Raw genomic sequence first — 15,775 nt, 5'->3', positions numbered from 1 at the left:
TGGAACTGACCAATACTGAGTCCTATCCTAGCTTGAGGACAAAGAGTAGACTGAGTGTCACTATTTTGAATGAACGAATGAATGAAAAACTGTGTGTCCAAACAGACACACGACGCATATCATTGACTGGGTTGGGTTTATTTTGGGGGAGGAGAACAAACAGTGAGGTCATTGGTCTCATCAGATTACGGAAGGATGGGGAAGGAAGTTGGCCGTGCTCTTTTCAAAGGAACCATCCTGGCATTTTCCTAAAGGGATTTAGGGAAATCATGTAAAACCTACGTCAGGATGGCCAGACACGTGATTGAACCGTCATCCTCCCAACTGTGAGACTGCACCACCTCGCTCAGTCACATCATTGAAATTTGCACTATCTTGCTGGTATGTTCTGTGCAATACAGGTGCGAAGGTAAATCAGGGTAAGGAATCAAGCTAAAAGCAATTACTCGATAGCAAGCCACCAGAGATCACGGCTCTCTTACGGCAAAACAGTAAAATAATATCCCCAAACCACATCCGGTGGAGTTCGAGCTCACCTCGTAGTTTCGAGAGCTTCCAGACGTACACAACACCTAGATATCCCACTCGTGACCCACAAAACGTGCGAGCCGACCGGCGGTTCGCGCACTCACCGGCACTCGCAGTAGAAGCAGGCGTAGCGCTGCGAGTCGGCCTTGCGCGGCTGGGTCTGTCCGGCGGGTCCCCGGTGGCTCGGCGTCGGCCGGTCAAGGCTGGAGAGGTGGGTGGAGCCACTGCAACCACAATTCCACTCACAGCTCTCTGCCGTACTTCACATTTACAAAGAAACTACCAATACATCTGCAATAACCACAGTACTTATCCACTATGTCCTTTTAAAAATAAATAAATAAATAAATAAGTAAAAAATAATAATAACCTCTTTTACAACATACCCACTGACAAGGACTCTCATTTAAACAGAGTTATTCACCTGTGAACCATTTCTTAGCGAATGCTAGTACATTCTCATATGGGAAAACACATTCTTATTTAAACAAAACTATACGGTTCCTGAGGCCCTTTGAAGTCTCAAACATCTACGATGTATATACACAGTGCTTTTTTTTTCTGGGGGGGGGGGGGGGGGGGGGGGATTTGAGGGTACTCTGACATTGTATATAATGCAGCGAAAATTACTTATAACTGAAACACAAGATAGCACCCGTCTAATTTTAGCCATAACGTCACAAAAAAGCGGGGGGAGGGGGAGGGGGGTGGTGGTGGTGGTGGTGGTGGTGGTATTGGACTCTAAGTTGAAATGCTGCTCGTATGAAACAGGCGATATTGAGAAACACCCAAACATATAAGAGAATGTGTATCGAACACTTCAGATTAGATTAGATTAGATTAGATTAATACTTGTTCCATAGATCATGAATACGACACTTCGTAATGATGTGGAACGTGTCAGGTTAATAAAAGATGTCTGTACAAGAAATTACATTACACAAAATATTGCATGACACTAATGATTAAGTTTTTTTTTTCTTTTTTTTTTTTTTTTTTTTTTTTTTACTTACTTTATATCTAAAAATTCAGCCAATGAGTAGAAGGAGTTGTCATCTAGAAATTCTTTTAATTTATTTTTAAATGTTAGTTGGCTATCTGTCAGGCTTTTGATGCTGTTTGGTAGGTGCCCAAAGACTTTTGTGGCAGCATAATTTACCCCTTTCTGTGCCAAAGTCAGATTTAACCCTGCATAGTGAAGATCATCCTTTCTCCTGGTGTTATAGGTATGCACACTGCTATTACTTTTGAATTGGGTTGGATTATTATCAACAAATTTCATAAGGGAATATATATACTGTGAGGTTACTGTGAGGATCCCTAGATCCTTAAATAGATGTCTGCAGGATGACCGTGGGTGGGCTCCAGCAATTATTCTGATTACACGTTTTTGTGCAATGAATACTTTTCTACTCAACGATGAATTACCCCAGAATATGATGCCATACGAAAGCAGTGAATGAAAGTAGGCATAGTAAGCTAATTTACTGAGATTCTTATCACCAAAATTTGCAATAACCCTAATAGCATACGTAGCTGAACTCAGACGTTTCAGCAGACCATCAATGTGTTGCTTCCAGTTTAACCTCTCATCAATGGACACACCTAAAAATTTTGAAAATTCTACCTTAGCTACAGACTTCTGTTCAAATTCTATATTTATTACTGGAGTTTTGCCATTTACTGTACGGAACTGTATATACTGTGTTTTATCAAAATTTAAAGAGAGTCCGTTTGCTGAGAACCACTTAATAATTTTGTGAAAAACATCATTTACAATTACATCACTTAGTTCTTGGTTTTTGGATGTTATTACTATACTTGTATCATCAGCAAAAAGAACTAACTTTGCATCTTCATCAATGTGGAATGGTAAGTCATTAATGTATATCAAGAACAGTAAAGGACCTAAGACCGAACCCTGTGGGACCCCGTGCTTGATAGCACCCCAGTTTGAGGAATCAGCTGTTTTAACATTACACGAACCACTTATTTCAACTTTCTGCATTCTTCCAGTTAAGTATGAATTAAACCATTTGTGCACTGCCCCACTCAAACCATAATGATTTAGCTTATCTAAAAGAATTCCATGATTTACACAATCAAAGGCCTTTGAGAGATCACAAAAAATACCAATGGGTGATGTCCGGTTATTCAGAGCATTTAATATTTGATCAGTGAAAGCATATATAGCATTTTCTGTTGAAAAGCCTTTCTGAAAACCAAACTGACATTTTGTTAGTACTTTATTTTTACAAATATGGGAGGCTACTCTTGAATACATTACTTTCTCAAAAATTTTTGATAGAGCTGTCAGAAGAGAGATTGGGCGGTAGTTGTTGACATCCGACATATCCCCCTTTTTATGCAATGGTTTTACAATGGCATATTTCAGTCTATCAGGGAAAACACCCTGCTCCAAAGAGCTATTACATACGTGGCTGAGAATTCTACTTATCTGTGGGGAACAAGCTTTAAGTACTTTGCTGGAAATGCCATCAATTCCGTAAGAGCTTTTACTTTTCAGTGAGTTTATTATTTTACTGATTTCAGAGGGAGAGGTTGGTGGAATTACAGCTGTTTCAAACTGTGCAGGTATGGCCTCTTCTATTAATAGCCTTGCCTCTTCTAGTGAAGATCTAGATCCTATTTTCTCCACAACATTTAAAAAATGATTATTCAAAATATTTTCAATTTCTGATTGTTTGTTAGTGCACTTGTCATTCAATTTTATTGCACTAAAGTCTTCCTGTGCTCTTGGTTGCCCTGTTTCCCTTTCAATAATATTCCAAATTGCTTTAATTTTATTATCAGAGTTACTGATCTCAGACATGATACACATGCTTCTGGACTTTTTAATAACTTTTCTTAGTACCGCACAATAGTTTTTATAATATTGAACAATTTCGGGGTCAGTACTCCATCTTGCTGTTAGATACAGTTCTCTTTTGCGGTTGCAAGATATTCTTATTCCTTTAGTTAGCCAAGGTTTTTTATATGTTTTCTTGGAATTATGTTTAACTATTTTCTTGGGAAAACAATTTTCAAATACCCTTAAAAATGTATTGTGAAATAAGTTATATTTCAAGTTTGCATCGGGTTCCTTATACACTTCATCCCAGTCTAGCTGCTGTAGGCTTTCCCTAAAGTTTGCAATATTTATATTGTTAATTGAACGCACTGCTTTGAAAGTCTGATTTATTATACTGCATGGAGCTATGTCATGTACTGTAACAAGCTGTGCACTATGATCTGAAAGACCATTCTCAACAGGATAAGCATTTATGTCCTTAAACTTATCTTGGTCTATAAAAAAGTTATCTATCAATGAACTGCTGTTCTTTGTTATCCGAGTAGGAAAATCAATGACGGAGCTCAAATTGAAAGAACTGAGTAATACTAAAAGGTCATTCTTCCTATTACACTCTTTCAGGGAATCAACATTGAAATCCCCACAAATGATAATTTGCTTCCCCCTGTCTGACAGATAGCACAACAAAGCATCCAAGTTTTCCAGAAATAGCTGGAAATTTCCTGAGGGGGACCTATACACTGTTACAATTATGAAAGTGCCATCCTTTAGTTTAAGTTCAGTGGCACATGCTTCCATATGTTGCTCTACACAAAATTTTTTAGTTTCTAAATTTTTTGCACTGTGGAAGCTTTTCACATATATGGCAACTCCTCCTCTCATCATATTATCTCTACTTACATGTGCAGCTAATTTGTACCCATTGATGCTAACCTTTTGCATATCAGTGACAATGTGATGCTCAGACAGGCATAGTACATCTATTACATTCTCAGTTTCTATATCTTCTAAACAAAGCAGAAGCTCATCAATTTTATTGTTCAATCCCCCAATATTTTGATGAAATATACTAACATTTTTCATTTTACTTTTGCAACTATCTTGAACTTTTTTGACATCTTTAGTACTTGCATGGCTGAGTTTCCCACTGGACACTGATCTTACACTAAAAAAGAGTTTCCACCATGAGATGTAGTTCCTCCCCCCTTTAAATTTCCTGCTATCAGCCCAGCCAGTTTACCCTTCCCTTTCCTGTTGAGGTGTAGGCCATGTCTAGTATAGTCCCACCTACAGAGTGAATCAACACGAACCACACCAATGTGTGACCCCGCATCAGATCCAAGTAGCCGTTCCAACTCCAAATTAACTCTCCTGACAGAAGAGGTCAAATGAGGTCGGTCGTGGCGCTCCAGAACCGACACAAACCCAACACTGGTATGATTCGATGCCGATGCAATATTTGCCAGGTCACACTCTATGCTGTACCCCGGATCTCTGTCAATACTGTTGCCCGGGCCACCCACAATAACCACGGTGTCTTCCTTAGTAAAACCTTTACATAGTGAACCTAAATCCTCTGTAACCTGCCCAAGTTCAGCACTAGGTTTGAAAAAACTTGTGACCTGGTAATCCAACCCTAATTCATCCTGCAGAAGTTGGCCCACACCCCTAGCATGCGAACTACCTAGCAACAAGACTTTCTTTCTCTTTGCAGACTTCCCTACATTCTTAATCAATTTGCTGCTGAAAGCTTGTTGAGCCCTGTGTACATCTACTTCTGTGAGAGGCTCATCAGTTTCTGACTGAGGCAACAGGTCAAACCTATTTTGTACATTAATAACAAAGTGGTCAGAAGAATTTCTTGGCCTGTTCCTCATGCCTGTTGCCACTTCCCACCCCTGTTTACCCTTCTCCCCCCTTAACCTGCCCAGTTCTCGCCTAGCCTCATCTAACTCAGCCTGAAGGGCAGCAATTTTCCCCTCCTGTTCCACAATCTTCCTATCTCTACTGCATAGCCTACAGAACCACTGATGAGTCTCGCTCATTTTCCCAATTCCCACGCCACTACAGTCGCCCCAATGAAAAAAGTTACTACATCCATCACACCAGACCCCGGAGCTAACGATCCTACGGCACGTCAGGCACTTTACACTCATGGTACAAATCTATTTTAGTGACAGAAAGACAATTAAGTTACCGGAAAACAATGAAAATACGTGTACGAAAAATTAGGCCTACTCGCGACTATGTAAACAGTGGTTAAGAAGTTTTTTACTGGAAATTACTTAAAAGATGACGATACTCTACAGATATAAAGGGGCAGCAAACGTATTTAGCACACTAAACTATCAGTAAATGCACTTAAGATTGCGGTATGAAGTTTAATCTGAAAACTCAAAAGTTCGGCCTGGCCGCGATATGTAAACAAAATGAACTTTACGTGATTACTGTGAAAATACGCGAGTAAGACAAAAACCTTTAATGGTATGCTTGCAGAGCACTATAATTAACGTAATAAATTAGTTTAAAGTGTTAAAAAACAGTTTATTACTACTTAAATTACTTATCTTGTACAAGAGCTGTGACTCAGACGTCCGTGTAGCAGGCGCAGGGCTACCAATCACCGTAAGCTCAAATGAAGCATGCAATTCCCATCAATCCCTAGTTTTCTGCTCATCTCTCACCTCCAACTTAAGTTGCAACGAAAGACAGGACATACTCTAAAACTTCGCACAACCGACAAGAATGTAAAGCAAACGCAAACGAATAAACAACAACAAAACAAAGATGGCAATGAATCGTGAAGGATCATGGTAGCGGGACGTTAGAGAAAGCTATCGATAGCTCGGCGTCTGAGCGTACGCATATCCGTTCAGCACTACCATCGGCCACTATTACGGAGCGAGGGCACTAAATGCTCGCCGAACTGTCTGCCAGCAATTAAGTTGTCCAGAATGCTTGCAGCAGTTTCCAAATGCTTGAAAGAGTGAATGACATCGCTTTTCCCACGAGAAACTACACTTGTACCGTTAGTATTGCAATTATCAACACAAAAAATTGAAATAAAAAATTGATGCCAGTGAAATAAATCTTTGGCTCTCTTCCAAGTTCTCAACATCGTAAAAAAATTACTTTGTTGACGAAAAAGTTTAGGGGTACGCATCCCCCAGGGTTCCCCCAGAAAAACAGCACTGTATGTATGCACACTGAAGCGACAAATGAAAATTTGTACTGAGGCCACAATTTGAATCCAGGTCTCCTGATCACTGGGCCGATGTGGTAATGACTACACCACACCAGCAAAGTGGCTTTGCACGGACTACCCCAGCACACACCCCTCTTCAGAACAAATTTCCAGTCATACCTCAGCCCAACTGGTATTCCTCCTAAACCTGAACAGCCTCGGTACAAATTTTCATTTCTTACTTCAGTTTGCGTATACACAGGGTGGAGAAAAATTGTCACAAAATTTTAACCTTGGATAGCCGATGCCAGTAGGAACCAAAATTACTAATGTCGTGCAGGTCGACAGCGCACCATTTTTAGACTACAGAAGCTTGGCACCGTGCACCCCAATTTGCCATGTCATTGCCCTGTTGTCGTTTGTGGGTTGACGGACAGTGCTACGGTTGTAGGTTCACACTGTCCCGACAGTGGCATTCACACGTAAGCTTTGCTTTGAAGCACAGACACGTCACCTGCGATTTAGTCATACAGTAACCGTGGTGGCACAGAATTTGTTTGAAGAACAACAAGATACGGTTTTCGTTTATGGGCTAGTCGACGGTAATATGCACGAAGCTCGTCACTTGTATGAGGAACAGTACGCAGCAATACACCAACCACACCCGCAAACATTTACAACAATTCACCAGCAACTTGGTGAAACAGGCTCATCAGCGGGACATTGTAGTGATGCTGGAAGACATCGAACACGACGGGATGCTGCATTTGAAGAGACTGTTCTCAAGTGCTTCAAGGAAGCGTCTACAAGTGCTCAAGCGGTTGGACAAGACATGGGGGTAATTCATCAGTTAACCTGGGAGGCTTTGCGGATTGATGGCCACCATCCATTTAGTTTCCACCATGACCTAAATCCTGTGGTGGACTACGAACACAGGCTAGGGTTTTTGCCGGGGGTTTCCGCGACATGTCGCACGAGATCCTGACTTCCCCGCCATTGTGTTGTTTGCCAATAAGTACACCTTCAACAGGGATGGGGTTTACAACAGTCGAAGTGTTCATTATTGGACAAGGGGAAACCCTCACATCACGTACATCCACGGACACCAGGAACGATTTTCACTCAACGTTTGGACAGGCATTGTGGTGTGACCATCTCGTTGGGCCGTTATGTCTACCTCCTCAACTTACCATTTCAAATTACCTTCACTTCTTGCAAGAAACTCTACTCGGTCTGCTGAAAGACATTCCCCAGACATACGCCTATGCACGTGGTTGCAGCACGGTGCTGTGTGCGGATATTTGAATGAACTCTTCAATGGTGGGGTAATAGGCAGAAGTGCTCGCAGGACAAGGCTCCTGCAATCAACAGACCTTACGCTACTGGACTTTTTCCTTCTCCAAGGTTCTAGTTCACCCACCTGGACATGAAACACATTCAGCATGCCACCGATCACATCAGTGCAATGCTAGGAATCTTTCAAAGAGTTCAGCAAAAAACCATTTGACGTTACCAAGCTTGTGTCACGTTAGAGGGTCGCCAGTTCTGGCAACTGCTTTAAGTAAACAATGTCCTAGGAAGGAAAGGAAAAAAAAGGAATTACTGATGTCAGCGGCATCGGGGCATTTTTCAGAATTGGTGCCGACGAGTGAAAATGCGTACTGGACTGGGATTCGAACCCGAAATCTCCTGCTTAACAGGCTGGTGCATTAACCACTGCACCATCCAGGACACAGTGTTACAGCAACTGTGTGGACAATCTCAGTACACCTCACGGCCAACCCACATTCCCACCGAGTGACACCTATTCACAGTACATGTCCATTTCCTCCGTGCTCGCTTCTCTGAGATTCCCGCAGCAATTCAGAAGTACTCGTGCATTCTCACTGAAAAAGGTAGATCCATTGCCTATCTAGGCGAATCAATTATATGAATGTGTGTTGTCTGTTCTTTCGGACACCACATGCTCATATAAATTTTCATTTGTCGCTTCAGTCTGTATAACACATTCTTAATCAACAAATAGTTAACTGTTTGTTTCAATTTCTTGTGCAAGCAGTTTTACACTAGTTCTGCCTAACAGACATATTTGGCAATTGTTCTCTTCAAACAAATGATTGTGGTGACAATATAACTTCTAATATAACTTGAGGTCTACGCTAGAATGGGTGGTTGCAAGTTGGTGAAACCAGTGACTGACAGCATGAGGAAACTGTCAACTATAGCTCCTTATTAGTTTCAGTAGTGCCTTCAGTTGTACATTATGTGCCATCAAAATTTTTTTATCACTATGTGAATATTGTGATCAATAGAATTGCTTGCACGTAATGAGCTTTCACTTAAATACTTTGCTGATATCTATCGATATATGACTAAAAGTGGGATGCAGTGCACTCCAATAGAAGGAAAAGTAGGAGGCCAACTGAAGTCTTAATTCTTAGAAGTGCAAGGGCTGGCATACTGTCACTGAACTCGTGCAACCCACCTTGTCTTCAGTAACTTTTCTATTAAGTCAGGGTTACCGATCTTCACATTACCGAATGTGACACACTATTTCCACTGAGGGGTGTCATACAAAGAAGAAATGCAGACGATAAATGGGTATTCATTGGACAAATATATTATACTAGAAATGACATGTGATTACATTTTCACGCAATTTGGGTGCATAGATCCTGAGAAATCAGTATCCAGAAAAACCACCTCTGGCCGTAATAACGGCCTCGATATGCCTGGGCATTGAGTCAAACAGAGCTCGGATGACGTGTACAGGTACAGCTGCCCGTGCAGTTTCAACACAGTACCACAGTTCATCAAGAGTAGTGACTGGTGTATTGTGACGAGCCAGTTGCTCGGCCACCATTGACCAGACGTTTTCTATTGGTGAGAGATCTGGAGAATGTGCTGGCCAGGACAGCAGTTGAACATTTTCTGTATCCAGAAAGGCCCGTACACGACCTGCAACATGCGGTCATGCATTATCCTGCTGAAATGCAGGGTTCCGCAGGGATCGAATGAAGGGTAGAGCCACGGGTCGTAACACACATGAAATGTAACGTCCACTGTTCAAAGTGCCGTCAATGCGAACAAGATGTGACCGAGACGTGTAACCGATGGCACCCCATACCATCACGCCAGGTGATACGCCAGTATGGTGATGACGGATACATGCTTCCAATGTGCGTTCACCACGATGTCGCCAAACACGGATGCGACCATCACGATGCAGTAAATAGAACCTGGATTCATCTGAAAAAATGACGTTTTGTCATTCGTGCACCCAGATTTGTCGTCTAGTACACCATCGCAGGCGCTCCTGTCTGATGCAGCGTCAAAGGTAACCGCAGCCACAGTCTCTGAAATGAAAGTCCGTGCTGCTGCAAACGCCGTCGCAGATGGTTGTCGTCTTGCAAACGTCCCCATCTGTGAACTCAGGGATCAAGACGTGGCTGCACGAGGCCTTTGGGATCCAGCACAGTGTTCCACATTACGCTCCTGAACCCACCGATTCCGCATTCTCCTAACAGTCATTGGATCTCGACCGACGCGAGCAGCAATGTCGCGATACAATAAACTGCAATCGTGATACGCTACAATCCGACCTTTATCAAAGTCAGAAACATGAAAGTACGCATTTCTCCTCCTTACACGAGACATCACAACAACGTTTCACCAGGCAATGCCGGCCAACTCCTGTCGTGTATGAGAAATTGGTTGGAAACTTTCCTCATGTCAGCACACTGTAGGTGTCGCCACAGGCGCCAACCTGGTTTGAATACTCTGAAAAGCTAATCATTTGCATATCACAGCATCTTCTTCCTGTCAGTTAAATTTTGCATCTGTAGCATGTCATCTTCATGGTGTAGCAATTTTAATGGCCAGTAGAGTAAATACGAGGGGCGTTCAATAACAATGCAACACAATTATAGTTTCACCCAATTTCACTTGAAAAAATGCACAACTTGATGTGGAACATCACGGAGTACTCCCGCTTCAGTTCCTATACTTCAATGAAGTTCCATAAGGTGGCAGAACTATATGAAGCCTTCAAAATGGTTCTGTAATGGAGGTGCGTTCCCAGCAGGGAGAGGTCACAGAGTTTCTTTTGGTGGAAAACCGAAGCACCGCAGATATTCATAGGCCAAAAAAAAATGGAAACAAACTTCTCCTTCCCCACGACAATGTGAGGCCTCACGCAAGCCTGCGCACCTGATAGGGGCTCGAAACACTTTATTGGACTTTTCTTCCTCATCCACCCTACAGTCCATAGCTTGCACTTGCCAACAGCCACCTGTTTAGTCCAATGAAGGGTCCACTCTACAGGAAGCAGTACATTTGACATTATCGACGCAGTTAGGCCTCGGTTCCAAAGCTGACCGGAGGACTGGTAATGTGTGTGTATCACTCCGCATAAGGTGTAGTAAGGCCGTCGCGATGAAGGAGATTGTGTTGAAAAATCGAGGTTTGTAGCCACAAAGTGTGAGGAATAAAATGGTGTATTGGAAACCTTAATAAAACAACCTGCTTTGAGGGAAAAAAAATTGTATTGGTTTACTTACTGAACATCCTTGTATACTTCACTACAAAATAGGATCATACTGTAAGGAGAAAAGTGGTATTATTATGGCCAAAATAGCCAACCTGAGTATAGAACTATTTCCTTTAGCCACGGACGAAACTTTTTTTTCAGTAAATGCTCACACCACATCTATTTGTGGCAATAGCATGCCAAAACTGGAGACACAAGTATCTGGTAATAAATAGTAACCGTGAAAAACATTTAACACTCTCAAAATAATTATTCAACAGATTTTGTACGCTACACATCAATTTGAACATACAAATTTACTAGATTTGATCTACGCAGCCAGTTGTGTGGGCCCCAGAGAAGTGTGCACCGCTCCACCTACCCTCGGCCAAGTCCCCTCTCCGGACAGTTGTCGAGGGCCCGGTCCAGCAGCCCTCCCAAAGCTGACGAAATGTGCGTCTTCAGCCCTACCGAATCGTCACCACAGCCCGGCGTCGGCGTCGACTCGGCGGAGTCGTCTGTCGCCACACTGCAACATGACCAGAATGACTCCCGTGTGAGGTGCTACGCAAAACTGAACTGTGAGGTAAACTAGACCCAGCAGAAGAAAGTACTGAGAAACAGAGAAAAGAGTAACAGAACTGAGAATGATAAAAAACAGCAGGCAGCAGAGAAACAGAGAGAAACCGTACACAGTTTTGTACACATATGACCAAAAAGCTGCTGTGCATCTGAGGTATGACTTTTGAGGTTGTTTTATTGAGGTTCTAATAATTGTACCACAGTGGCCTATAACGACCTTGCCTAAAATCAAAGTACCTGTTTGCACACCTTATACCATTTGGCATAAATACATATTCTCTACAAGCGTCCCTAAACTGACAAGTTAAATCATCGACTTTAGGCTTATAATACCACAATTCCTCCAATACAATAACAGCTGCAGAATAATTAATCCTGTTGCCGTAAAACGTTATAGCAAGTTCATCAATCCTCTGCTTGTCATTAGGAACAAGGAAGGCGAGGCGTAGATCGTCCGGGTAATTTCAGATATGGTCCGAGTTGGCATAAAAAAATTCCAACGCAGACATTAGCTGTAAACAAATACCTTTATTCAGAAAGTAACATAACCTTTCCTCTTACAATAAGTCATATATGCTCTATTCCTTACAACAAATGTACAATATTTTAGTTCACTCTGAATTTTGTAGCAACTAGTTGAACAGAAACTTCTCGGTGGTGTATTTAATAAAGCCTTTCAGCAAAGCTGTGGAAATCCGGAGTACACTTTATAAGTAAAGTCTTCTCGGCGATTCGTTAATGGTGTTCTTCTGAGTGTTCAGTGAGGTTGTCAATTCCATTTTAAGCAGAATATTTTGACAGCTAAGCCACAACTAGGAAATGCTGATGGAAATTGTGTTTTGTGGAAAATAAGTGCGGGACTCGTGAAACAAATGAGCATCAAAGGACGTAGCGAGTGTCGTGAGTCGAAGTGCGTTATAAATGGAGGCAATATTGTTGCAATACTCCAAAGTCCAATCACGGACCACACACCTAGTACGTGTAAGAACATTGCTCACTACTCCTGATGAAGAGGTGATTATGATGCAAATACTGTCAATGGAAAACAGAATCGGTGACTCGACTGAACGACCGAAAGCACAAAAATTAACTATTTGGCAAATGTTGGACACAATGTAAAAATACCAGACGAAGAGAGACTATCCAATGTTTATTGGAGAAAACCATCCTGCTAGAAGAGTGAACTGGGCTTTTCATTAAAAAGTCACACAGAGATAAAATACTGACACCAACAAAAACAAAAAGATCTAGAGCATCGAAGAGAAACTTTTATGGACCCAATAATGCACCCGAAGAAGAAATCAACAATAGTCCAAAGACCCCAGCACCACACCAAAGTCAGCTACGTGCACACCTCAGTCCTGCCGCTGCAGTTTTCGACAACAAATGGGAGGTGTTCCTGAAGACGTGCCCCCTCTCTCAGCACCACAGCACAGAGGCCACACTCGCCCTGCCCCGGTTCGTGACTTCTGATGAAGCAGTCGACGTCACCTAGTTACAACGCCAGTACCGTTCGAGTCTCTGGTGGAACTGTTACTGTATGTTGAAGTTATACTACGAGATAAATGTTTACAATTCTGTGCAACAAGTGATGCTTTACTGGTCGAAGATAGAGTGAAACCTCTGTTTTACATTTTCGTGTGGTCAAGGCTTAAAAAATGGAAACTGAGGAAAATATGGAATTACACAAAATATGAGCACAAACAAATGTAAGTGGCATGTATGACTACAGATTGCAATCCTCTCTGATAATTTGTATAAAATCTGTCTAAATGAAGGAAATTAAATGTCCGATACAATGTTTATGCATTAATTTGCGATAATGAATTTCATCAGTTCTTAAAAAATCACAGATGTGTAACAGCAAGTAAAAACTCATCGAAAAGCTGAAACTGATATCTGAGTACGAGGCAATCTAGCTGTTTTCTGACGTGCTACGACCACATATTATACGTTCGAAACAAGTGTTTTTGACAGATCGTCCTTTGTGTTTACCCAAAAAGAAGTAAAAATTGATGAACATAGCAGCAGCCAAGTGGTTAATAAATGCGGACATCTGCTTAATGACGTACTTCGTCACCACTACTGTAATTGTTTAACGCTTTTCTTATGAGCCTCACTTGATATGCTCACCACCGTTAAAGTGTTATTTTAGGCTTGATTACAGAAACAGAGATGTGAAAAAATGAGTGTACTTCCCCAATTGACATTGAAAGCTTATTAGAAGTCAGCTCAGTGAATTTCTATTCAGTGTGTAAAATGTAAATTTGAAAGAAAGCTCAGGTGCTACACTTTCACTCCATTCGCTGTCACTGCTGCCAATCTTTACGACCTACAGTGTATAATGCATGTGGTGCAAAGCACAGGGTGTACATAAAGTCTAGGAACACTTTCAATTATTTGTTGCACAAGAACCAAACACTATACAGATATCATACATATGTCATTTAAAAGAGAAACTCTAAAAGTTTTTTTTTCCATGTATACTGCCAGAGCGTAGTTTGTTAATTTGCCACAGTCAGTGCTAGTCGCAAATATGGCGAGTTCAGGTACGGATCGAGTTTTCTGTGTGTTGGAGTTTGACAGACACAAGTGTGCTACAGCTGTTCATTGGATGTTTAGAACCAAGTACGGTACGAAGTCACCAAGAAGGAATGCCATTTGCCACTGGCACAACAAATTCATTATGACGGGTTGCTTGTGCCCGGAAGAGAAGCAGATGACCCAATGTGAGTGAAGTGAATGTGGCACGAATTCGATTGCTGTATTTACGTCTGCCGGGTCACTCACGGTTCGCATATTGGAGGTTCGTAAAAAACTTTCAGAGTTTCTCTTCAAAATGCAGTACGCATTACATCTGTACAATGTTTAGTTCTTGTGAAATAAATAATTGAAAGTGTTTCTGGACTTTATGTACACCCTTTATATACACAATTAGTGTATGCAGTTGTTGCAACTGTATTGTGTCAGATTTGAACACAAAAGTCATTAAAATCACAAAAGTTATTAAAATGCACTATCGAAAACCCTTGTTCTATTTCCTGTGCCATCTCTCTCATTGCACATCACCTGCATGAGAAGTATATTTTCAGCATTTCACAAAATGCTTTCACCACTACCTGCACTCCTGCTGCTGAAGGGACACTGCCCCCTTTCCACACATCCATTAGGCACCCTCATTTTATGTGGTGGCTGCACTGGCTACTGGATGACTTAACAAGTCCCTTGCCAATAAGAGTTCACTAGTTGGAAATGGGTGATGTTCCCTTGATTGTGATCGAGCTTATTCTTTGAGACTCAGTTTTGAATTTAAAAGGTTGACAACTAATACTATTGCTAAAAACAGTACATTGAAAATACGTGCAAAAAGATGAGACTGAGTTATAAGTGCCACGAGAAAAGGTTACTGCTGCCCCATTTGTCACTTATTGGCTCAGTCTAGAACACTTCGCGTTGACTGTCTTGTTTTTCTGTTACCGCTGCAATCTAACAGTAGTCGCATCATAATTGCTCGGTGAAGATAAATGTTGCGAGTTATGTTAGCAACACCGATTGTAGATTACATCCATTTCCACTCTCGCATCTCCCCTCTCCACATCAGTCTAAAATATTCCCTTAATTCCGCCACCAGCCGTGGTGTGCGCCACCTATCTTCAGTGCCACTTACAATTCGGTCAGTAGCACCAAATGTCAATAGATAGAAAACGGCATGAAGTCAAGCAAGACATCGAATAAGAACTTAGAATCAAGGTAAGCCTTACTACAAAGAAATTTAAAATCAGGGAATTTTTAACATCTATCTTACGGTTTCTTCAGAGGGGCTATGAATTTGTGGTGCAGAACAGCAAAAAATGTAAAAACAGCAATCAAAATCCCACTGTACTTGTATATTTTTGGCTCATTCCTTTGGCAGAGGACTGTGCAAAATACAGTTAACTCTTTTCTGAGTTACATAATAAAGCAAACTGATGTTTCGTATGTTGTCGTTCCGATCAGCCATCTCCAGAGCAATCAAAGAACCCATTGCTATGAGCAGACAGTTTTAGTTCCGTCAGGTCATAACCCACACAGATTACAGAAATAAAAAAATGAACTAAAACATCAAAGAACCAGAAATAACACAAAAACACCTTTTAAGGAT

At 41.5% G+C, this 15,775-nt stretch overlaps 1 protein-coding gene across 1 annotated transcript in view; it reads right to left on the bottom strand.

Annotated features, from left to right (window-relative positions):
* LOC126295269 (uncharacterized) overlaps positions 1-15,775 on the bottom strand; it is a 254,583-nt gene that overhangs the window by 80,735 nt on the left and 158,073 nt on the right. The window contains exons 17-18 of the mRNA XM_049987697.1: positions 11,435-11,581; positions 633-752 (exon numbers count right to left, since the gene is read on the bottom strand). Coding sequence (XP_049843654.1) covers positions 633-752; positions 11,435-11,581 — 267 coding nt within the window. The remainder of the gene's footprint in view (positions 1-632; positions 753-11,434; positions 11,582-15,775) is intronic.

Source organism: Schistocerca gregaria, chromosome 11, assembly GCF_023897955.1.
Source record: "Schistocerca gregaria isolate iqSchGreg1 chromosome 11, iqSchGreg1.2, whole genome shotgun sequence".
NCBI lineage: Eukaryota > Metazoa > Arthropoda > Insecta > Orthoptera > Acrididae > Schistocerca > Schistocerca gregaria.
Note: the sequence above shows the minus strand (reverse complement) of the source record. Positions and strands in the feature narration are given on the sequence as shown.